Source organism: Brienomyrus brachyistius, chromosome 6 (genome assembly GCF_023856365.1).
Source record: "Brienomyrus brachyistius isolate T26 chromosome 6, BBRACH_0.4, whole genome shotgun sequence".
Taxonomy (NCBI): Eukaryota; Metazoa; Chordata; class Actinopteri; order Osteoglossiformes; family Mormyridae; genus Brienomyrus; species Brienomyrus brachyistius.
In genome coordinates, this window is record NC_064538.1 from 12374028 (window position 1) to 12384396 (window position 10369).

The 10369-nt window shown below is 40.6% G+C and overlaps 1 protein-coding gene across 1 annotated transcript; it reads left to right on the forward strand.

The window, feature by feature from the left end:
- Positions 1-148: 148 nt before the first annotated feature.
- zgc:113363 (uncharacterized protein LOC791449 homolog) lies at positions 149-9967 on the forward strand. Its single transcript, XM_049018117.1, has 5 exons — positions 149-428; positions 2379-2535; positions 2741-2878; positions 3769-4014; positions 7268-9967. Exons 2-5 carry the CDS (start codon positions 2415-2417, stop codon positions 7522-7524), a joined length of 762 nt encoding a protein of 253 aa, XP_048874074.1. The 5' UTR covers positions 149-428; positions 2379-2414; the 3' UTR covers positions 7525-9967.
- The last annotated feature ends 402 nt before the right edge of the window (positions 9968-10369 follow it).

Here is a 10369-nt window from a genome sequence, read left to right on the forward strand (position 1 = left end):
TACCAAGGCGATTAAATTTAGGTGAAGCGGCGTTCCTAAATTGTCCTGTAGATGGAGCTAAACACTCGACATACAACGTGCAATTTGATTAAATAAACGTATTCCCATACATTTTAGATGTCATTAAACATGAAAAATGTTTTATAGAGAACTACGAAATAGCCTACATGTAGTGTGCAAAACATTTTACAAAGGTTTTTGCTTCTACGTGTCTGCAATTATCTTTCATTTTTATGTCAGTTGGGTGTGGGGTGCTACCCCTTTGATGAGCTAGATGGTTACAACGTAGAAGTTCATCCAAGCAATTACTGCTGGATCGCAGCTAGAAACTGTGTGCCTCTGACAGGAATTCGGCGCAGTTTATTCTATAACGCTTCCCCTTGAATTTCACATTTCCACGGTCTAAGACTGGCTTTAATTACGCTACGGTAAGAAGTGTAGAGTTTTTTTTCATCTGAGAAGTCAAGTGTTTTTAGTGTTGGATTTGTGTCTCTTCATAACTTTCTTCTGTTAATACTACTAACCCATGCGAATCGTTTTGTCTGCATGTGCCATGAATTTGTAATATTTGCATTTGCTTTGCGCTGTTTGCATGGTTTTAAAAATCAGGGCATATATTTTGGTGAATTTATTTACTGAGAAACACATTGTCAACATAAAAGCACTTAATTCAATTTCGGACATTTACACGGAACGTTATGTGAATACCCCATATATTCTTCCTACGAATAAAATTGTATGTTTAATTGTTTTGATGACCTTCTTAAAGTGTGTTGTTTATAATTTCCCTGAATAACATAAAATTATTTAGCTTTGAAATGCTGGGGGAAAATGGTTTGATGAGATTAGAGGAAGTTTTAGAGATGCTTGATGTATCCACCTTTTTCCAAATGGGAAAAACACCATTTGTCTCTCGCAGATCGGCAAAAGTAATGAGTGCATTTATACAAATGGTATAAAGGAAAGGTCCTATGTATTTTCTCAACCATTCACAGGTTCATCTAAGATGAATGCTATAATCTCTATTAACTTCGGTAAAATCTGTACCGATAAAACTCATTCAACTGTGAAGGGGCTGCATTATTAAAAATAGGATGAGACATGGACCTTTTTGACGGGCACCAAAAACAGCAGTTTAGATGAAAAGTGAGAAATGGTATCATAGCTCATCGCTCATTCACACGTATTCACATTAAATCAGTCAGCGTCATGTTAGCCAACAACAAACCCAATTAAGCGAAGGTAAAGGATAACCATGAGCGATTAAACTTTTACTATAGCCAGTACCTCAGTAGAAACTTAATCAGCAGCCCGTGATTGAAATGCTTATATAGTAGGTGATTATTTTATTGCCTCTTCCTCTGTTTACTGTATGTAGTAGGTGATAATTTATTGGCTGTGTTTCTGAGTGTAGTGTAGTGTAGAGAGCCTTCCTTTAGACATCCCAGGATCATATTATTGGACAAGCTAATGTTGGACAAATGTCTAGCACAATATTATTGAAATATGTTATTTTATTCTGTTTGATGAGAAAGTAATGTACCAAGAAAAGAATTCTAGGCTCCAGGCCTCCACATGACCTTGACTTGCATGAGTGGTTAGAAGATGGATAGATGGATAGACACACTATATGGGTAAAAGTGCTGGGACACACCTCTTAATTATTGAATTCAGGAGTTTCATTCCAACCTATTGCTACAGGTGTATAAAACCAAGCACTTAACCACACAATCTGGTTTACAAACATTTGCGAAAAATTTGATTGTTCCAAAGAGTGAATTCAAACATGGTACTGTCATAGGATGCCCCCTTTGCAATATTCAGTACATGAAATTTCTTCCCTGCTAGATATTCCAAAGTGAACTATTAGTGGTATTATAACAAAGTGGAGGCGTTTACAAACAGCAGAAGTTGTCTGTAATATATTTGTGTCCCACACCCTGCTTTCCTGGGTAGGACTCAGGCTCACTGTAACTTACTGCTGGACAAGCTGCTATGCATGCTGGGTGGAAAGTGAGCATTTTATTTCATGAAGGGGTTATGTAGCCTTTCCCTTATTTAATCTCATTTCCCATCACAGTTCGCTCATTCCCCATAGACATTAATTTCTCAAGGATTTGGGTAAAATGCATTCAGCCTTTTTAAATTTTAACATATTTATTTTGTTTCAAATTTTATTCGTGATCCGATCACTTTCAGGACTGCGAACTGGCAGAATGGATGCAATTTTCTTTTTTTTTTTTCAGTGTGTCAGATAAGTGACCTCTTACCCGTAATTCAATATTACTCTCTTCTCTTCTGTGTACTGTACTCCAGTACTGTATTTCAGGAAAGTTCATAGACTTGAATGTATAATACATCTGTTCTTTTCTGGTCAGAGTGCACAGCGGCTGTCTCAGCAGGAGACTGGAGTCATGGATGTGCAGCTGGAGGCAGATACTGGAGACATGGGCCTGGATGGGCTTAATGACCATGCAAGCAGAGGGGACCACAACACACAAGCAGACCACAGCAGCGCCACGGTGGACCATTCAGGTGAGTCTTTGCTGTTCTCTGCCTGTGTTTATGGTTACCAGGTACTTTTCTCTCAACTGAAACAGACAAATATGATGTATTTTTGTTTCATTTGGTTGAAACTTTGATATGGTTTTCATGCTGTAGCTGTTGCATTGTTGTAACTATTCAAATGAGCTGTCTGTTTTAAAAGGTCCATATCTGGTGTGCAATGTCTGTGTAACAGAGGCGACTTCTGAGGAGGCCCCAAGTTTGGATAGAACAAATCAAATGAGTTGTGATTCCCATTTGACTGGTGAGGTCACCACCAGTGAGGACACCAGTCCCATCCCTCATGGTGCATCTGACCTCACACAAAGAACAGGTAACAGGATTGTGTTAAATGTTTACACGTTTAGCTTCTACTGATTCCATGAGATCTTCATCTTTGTCAGAGTTTGGGGAGCAGCTTCCTGTGTATAGTAGTACACTCTTACTTAATGTATCAATTAACCAGAAAGTAAGTGTTAGCTACGTACATTAATCAATCATATTGGTATGTGTATTTCAAGTATTGTACTATATTTGTTCATGATTCATACATGAGTAGTAACTGATTTACTAAGTTACTTATGTTCCTTTAAGTAAATAATTGACTTGATGGGGCACAAATAATGTAATATTATGTTATTACGTTTGTATTAATTACCCTCAAACTAAGTCTTAGTTACATTCTGATCTCATGTTTGTTCATCATTAATGAGTTGTAACGCATGTTTTATCCCAAGGAGTTACTATATTTGTTATTATATCTGATCATTTTGGAAATCTTTGTGAACTACTGAAGGAACTACTGAAGGAACTACTGAAGGAACCGGAAATGAATAACACAAGTGAAACACTGATCTCACATTTGTTCATCTTTAATGAATTGTGACGCATCCTTTTTCTGAAGTAGCTAATATATGTCTTCATGATTTGTACTCCAGTATTTGATTTACTGCTACGATGCGGTGCTTATGTATTCATAAACATCTAAAGATGTTTCAGCTCAAGCTGTAGATGTCAAGTAAGATCTATACCTTCTCTGCATTTATGGTGCAAAATGTCCATCACAGGATGTTTTGTAGTTCAGTTGGTCACTGATCCTCTTTGCTGGAAATCACAGCATTATGGCCATTTATCCTTAGTGCCAATTCATACAGATTTTGGTATGCAGATTTATGATAATAGGATCCAGCAGTAATGATGTCCTGTCCGGCTTCTCTCACCCAGAATTTACCACCTGTGAGAAGCGCCTTAAGCACAGCAGCATCCAGTCCGGGCAGGTAACCAATGGGGCCCCACCTATCCGCACCTCACCATCTCTGTCAACCGGTCGGCTGAGCTGGTCCCCACCACAGTCCACCAAAAACAACGGGCAGGTCCATCTGGACAAGAAGCACTTGCCATCCACCTCCACAGCCAACAGCCAGCACAGCCTGAAGACCACATCCCAGATTCAGCAGGCGCCTGGAGATGGTAAGAGAGGGACCCTTGACATATACATGAACTCACACTCGTGTCATTTCTACATGACAGCGTGCAAACTGCAGTAATTAAATTCATGTGTCTATCCAGAGCACATTCCCACTGGCTGCAGTGAATTATAACCTTTGCCTTCATGCACTTCATTACACTTCGTTTTGCAAGCTCAGAAGGAATCTATTCATTCAAGGGAATTTGGCAACATGTTGCACTACTTCTCACTGTTTATTAGCTAGAATAAATCTTCTTTAAATAAAAAAAAAAGATTTATTTAAGGTTTGTATTTAAAGGGCTGAACTGTATATATCCATGTAATTATTAGGATTGGGGATGACAGTGAAAATACTAATAAAGTGATAATAGACAGAATCTGCTTTTATAAGTTCATGCCTGTAAGCCAAATCACTTCATACTGTGAGTTAATATAAAAAGAGAACAGGCTATATAGTAATGGGGATGTGAGTGAATTCAGATGCATCACATCTCCTAGACACGTTATTTTCATTTTAAGTGCAAGAATGTATAACACAGAAGTACTCTTCCCCTTAGGCGCTGATGTCTTTCAGGGTCATCGCTAAACGTTAATGCATTCTCATTTTCTTATTTTACATGTTGTACAGTTTTTAACATTTTAATGGTATCAAGTGCTATTAAGATTTCCATCGTACCTCAAGTGTTAAAATGTTTTATTTAATTATTTTAACATTAAGCAGTACCCATTTAATTGGTATTTATAAAAAATGTTTCCCCCTCTATAGATCCTTTAAACCAGATCTACAAATAATCAATAATCAATTATAATCAGTTACAATCCACTAATATCACAGCCAATCTATGAATATGAAGAGAAGTGGATCTTTATACATTTGGTGTTACAAGGGCATAACTTTGGTTTGAACATTGGGGCATTGAAGCTTCTGCTAATTTAGGGGGAGACAGGATTATTGGGGGGTTGTATTAGCCGGTCTTTGAGGGTTACGCCCCGCCCACCCCCTCATAATTTACGCCCATGTGTTATAACACACACAGCCTGCATTTCTGCCACTTCCTCCTCTGCCGTTCGTATTTTTTCCGTCTTGTTCACTTCCACCCTCCCCCCTCCCTGCAAAGTAAATATTCCTCCGCTATTCATTTGATTCTTCCTTCGTCCCGGTCTGATCCTCCCCACCTGCTCTGTGCTTCCCGTTTCCGTGGTTTTTTCCTGATTCTATGTTTTGTTTTTCATCCTCTGCTGACTTCTGATTCTCACGTTTATCCTCCTTGCATCCCCTTTCTCACCCGGCCATCCAAACCTTTGTTACATTTTATGTTTGTTTGTACTTATCTGTCATATGTATTTACTTATTACTTTTAATTAAAGTCACTCCTACACACTTCCGGAACTTCTTTACCCTCTGATACTCTGCATCCTCCTCCCCTTTTTACAGTGTTACGCTCCTTCCTTCAGCTGTTCCTTCATCATCATCTAATCAGCACTTACCGCCTTGCCCTGAACTTGGTTCCTCGTTGTCTTTTCCTCTTTCTCTCTCTGTCTCTCGCTCCCTCTTTCTCTCAGAGCCGTGTGCCTCTATCGTGCTGAATTGCCTTTTCTGCCGTCTGTCGGACTGCTTCCTAGCACTTGGGGAGTTCTGCCGTCGCTGCGTTTTCTCCTTCTGCTCCTGCATGTGCTGCTGTGAATCCCCGCCTCTGGACCCCCTCCTGGTGGAAGCCTCGCCCTGTGCGTCCTGCACCTTACAGCCCACCTGCCCAAGCTGGGATCCCTGTCTTTGCACCATAGAGTGCCTGGAGCTGGGAATGGAGATTTCACAGCTGCTTCTACGCTAGAGTGGCGGGTGTTTAAAAAGGAGGATTAAGGATTAAGAAAAAGGACACCCATAAAATGTTGTTGAGCATGCATGCTACGGAAGCAGAGAGCGGTATACCTATTGTGGTGATTATTATATTGCCACGTCAAGAGAACAACATAGACAAATAATCACAGGCACGGCCGTTCTTGCCTTCCGTCGGGGGTTGATCTGGGGTTGCAGAGAGTGCTAGTTGCTGATGGGGAGGCAGGTAGGAGGGAGGGAAGAAGGAGAACCAGGAGGCTAAAAGGAGGACACCAGCAGCAGTCCAGGCAGAGGGCTGGAAAACTGGACTGTGCAGACGGAATCCAGGCGATGGTCACCCTATTGTCCACTGACTCCCCAGATGCTTCGTCCTGCCCTTAACACACCTGTCTGTCTGTCTGTCTGTCTGTCTGCTCAAGCCAGAACAAAGAGGTTTTTAAACAGATCAAATGTCATTCAGCTCATGCAGTCAAAATGGTTAGTATTACTTAACGCTTCACAAATTGCTGTGCGCGTCAACCAGGGGCGCCGCTAGCAATTTTGGGCCCTATGACAAAATATGAGGTTGGGCCCCCCTACCACACCCATTCAGATCTCTGGGGGCCCCTAAAGGGCGTGGGCCCTTAGAATTGTCCCAACTTTCCCCCCCTTAGCGGCGCCCCTGGCGTCAACATGAAGCTAACACCCATTTTACTTTGCAAGCCGCTTCCTCTGAATTCGCTATTTGCTCTTCGTTCTGTTATTTCGATAATCTCATTCTACATTCTCACGGTAAATAAACAGAAGGCAGCCATTAAGCTCCTTTCCGCCGGACTCTGAGAGCACTTACAGGAGAGGCTTCCAGGAACAGCCATGGCTGTACACTCAGAAATAACAGCAAGGCACGGAATTAGCAATTATAGTGGGTGGCAGATGGGTGAATGTGTCCCTCCAGAACTGAAATTTCGTCAGTTACTTTAACCAAGCATGTACAATATTGGCCAATATTACATTTATTTATATATACAGTATATGCACAGTATATTATCACAATACTGTAACACACAGAATTATTATTATTATTATTAGCATCATTATTATTGTTATCATTATTATCATTATTATTATAAAATTACAGTATTATGGCTTGGGAACCTACATGGTATGGTGACCGGGCCTTATGCTCTTCTAGTGATCTTTTAACACAGACACTGAATTTGTTTATCCTATTTAATTACATACAGTCTACTTAGGTCATTAATTAATGTTAAGATTCAAGACTCAGTAAAGGGAATTAAGCTCTAAATATGTCAGACCTAATAAACATTTATAACAGATTTTTGTAACATTTTTGGAGTGAGGTCCTGAATGAGATAAGTGTGTGGCTGTGTGTGGGATTCTCCGGAAGCTATGTCACGACGGTGTGTGTCTCTCTGCAGATTGCTGCGTGCACTGTGTTCTGGCCTGCCTGTTCTGTGAGCTGTGGTCTCTGTGCTCCGTGATGGTGCAGTGCCTGGCCTGTGGACAAGGCTGTGAAGCGCTGTGCTGCTGTGGGAGCGAAGCCACAGGAGACATGGCATGTGGAGAGGATGCGTGCTGCGATGCATTGGATTGTGGGATATTGGAGGACTGCTGTGAGTCCTCTGACTGTCTGGAGATCTGTCTCGAGTGTTGCTCCATTTGCTTCCCAGCTTAGCTGTGACCCATCGTGAACATTAACTATTGCTACACAGGTCCCGAAAATACATAATTAAAAAAATGAAATTTCATTTTTGCTAGACTATTAAATATAATTTAATTATTTTACCCTGTGAGTGACGTTTCATCCAGGGTTCCTGTGCTGTCTGGGATAGGCTTTTGGGGCCCCCAGTGACCCTGACAAGGATAACTGATTGGATTGATGGATGGATAGACTTTAGCTTTACCTTAACACTCAACCTAGCAACTCGTCACTGTCAAATGAGACACATATCTCCAATAATCCATTATTTCTGGAGAAAAAACACATTCTCACAGAAATTACTTTGCAACATAAACCTAAAAGAACACAACTTAGTGACAGAAATAGATTATCATTACACACCCATCAGTGAACTCTTCAATGTTTTAAATGGACTCACTTGGATGATTGATAGTGAGGCAAATATACTCACTGACAAAAATAGTTAAGCACCCAGAAGAAATGGTCTGATTTGGTGATTGAAATGTGATTTGGTACGTGTGCAGACCAGCGATGGGTATGCAAATTACTTGATTTGCAAAGAACTGGAACTGCTAGTGGCTAGTGACCAGACACAGATGACCCCTCATAGATGAAGTAGACAGCATTACCAGCACTTGACAGAGTTTAACAGGGGTCGTGTTGTGGATTTGCATGAGGCTGGGGGGTCGTATCATGCGACTGCCCGGCATGTGGGGGATGCAGATGTCACAGTCACCCGATGTTGGAACCAATGGGCACGTGAGGCACCCACACACGTCGTGATGGTTCAGGTCGCCCAAGACAGACCACACCAAGGGAGGATCGTCGCCAAGCATGACTGAACCCCATGACATCAGCGTCTGCCATCCAGACACAGGTATTGGACTCTCTACAACACCCCGCGTCATCCTGCACTGTGTCTCGGTGCCTGGCATCAGCCGGACTCTGGGTTCACCACCCCATGCATAGGCAGACTCAATGCCAGTCTGCAGGATCTCGAGGGCCAGGCCATTTACAACAGCTGTGGGCCGACTTGCCACAGGAGAGGATACAATGGCTGTAGGACTCCCTTCAGCATTATATCACTGCATGTATCCAGGCCTGGGGGAACCTACTGACATGGGACATCAGCAACGTGCCCATGCTGCCAACTCTGTTGTCCATTTCATCTGATATTATAATCACACAGAAACAAACTAATCTTGCTCTATATTTCAATTAAAAATTCTTAGTTAGCTAGTTATCTAGCTATTAACGTTACGTTGTTAAAATGAGTGATATAATGAAGAATCCATAAAAAACTCATCATTTATACAAACGAATACAAACATAAATACTAGTAAAATAGATGACTTCATACGCCTTTTCATTGGTCAGTTAGATGTTAAATGCTATCAGTAGACAGCATTCTGTGAAGTTTTTTGCTTTCTGTCATGTGGAGATCCTTTAATTACAGAAGTGCTGAATGCACTGGATCAAGGCATTTGATCTGAATTCCATGGTTAGATATGATTATTGAGGACGCTTCACAAGTGTAGGATGCCAAACAAATTATAAAGTTAATAGTGACCAGTTCTGTGCTCCCATTTCTGTGACTGACATTTTACGGAAAAAACGGATCCAACATGAGAAATGAGATTGTTTGTGTTTCATATCCCAAATGATGATTTCAGGTAAATTGATTGTGGTGCTGTTTGTCATGTCACACGAGTCCAGCATATCTGGACAACAGTTATAATTTATGATATATTAATCATACAAGCTTTAATCAGACATGGAGTCACAACAGCAACCAGCCAAACTCGGATCCCAGTTTTTTTAAGTCTTGCATGAATCCTTGGTGCACTGAAAAATGATGCTCAAATGATGCTAAACTTCTCACTGAGACTTGCATCAAACTGTGAACCAAAAGCCAGGAAACGAAGTATTTCTTAGTTTTTCCCAGAATGTTTAAGTATCGTTTGCTGTAGTTTCAGTGAAGTGAATGTGGTGACCATTATTTTTATACGTTTCTTTCGTGTGGTTCTTTCTTTCTAGTTATCCCCAGACTATTAAATGTAATTTTTTCATCGTTAAAAATCAATTTAAATGTGAAGATCGTAAATATATTAACAATTACGATCCACAATTAAAAATATTTTTATATGTTTAAATGGGGGTTTTGTATGCCCGCGTGTGCATTACAGTGTCTGTAGTTATTACACATCTGTCAGTGTTTGGGGGCTTTACTGAGGTGATGCTGAATGTCAGAGTCAAGCAATATAAAGAGTCGTTGTCTCACTCTCCCCCCTCCTCGGGCCCGTTTTGCAGGACTTCCAGTCCTCAGTCAATGTGCATTAAAAAAAAACAAAAAAAATATATGTTATAGGTTACTTTGGGTCTGCAGGCCTTTTATTTTATGTAATGTCAAAATAATAAAGTATTTTTCATCCCATCACCATAAGTGGCAGGCATGATTTTCCGCTGTACCAAAAAACACGGTTCCTGTTTTGGAAATGTTCTACCCCTCCAACCTCGCCCAGGCTGGCATAATATTTGTGATCCATTCCCGCCAAAAACAGCATGGTGTCCTTTTCATTTTGTCCATCCTTCTCGCTTAATTACTACATGTATTACTTATGTTCTAGGTGTGGCAGGTTCCAATAAGATGTTGGTATTGGGACACCAGAAACCATTACACTCCAAAGACAGGTTTTTCTCTAAATATATCAATAATAAATCTACATCAATAACATATAAAATCAATTTTTAAAAAGTTCATTATAATTAATAATGAGATGTTGCACATCCATATTACTTGCAAGTGAATGGATTATGATGGAATCAATGAAATGCAACT

Excerpts from the sequence above, each read along its gene's own strand:
- zgc:113363 (XM_049018117.1), top strand. The coding sequence starts at position 2,415 with ATGGATGTGCAGCTGGAGGCAGATACTGGAGACATGGGCCTGGATGGG. Across the intron at positions 2,879-3,768 it reads TGACCTCACACAAAGAACAG|AATTTACCACCTGTGAGAAG; the intron begins GTAACAGGATTG and ends TCTCTCACCCAG. Across the intron at positions 4,015-7,267 it reads TCAGCAGGCGCCTGGAGATG|ATTGCTGCGTGCACTGTGTT; the intron begins GTAAGAGAGGGA and ends GTCTCTCTGCAG.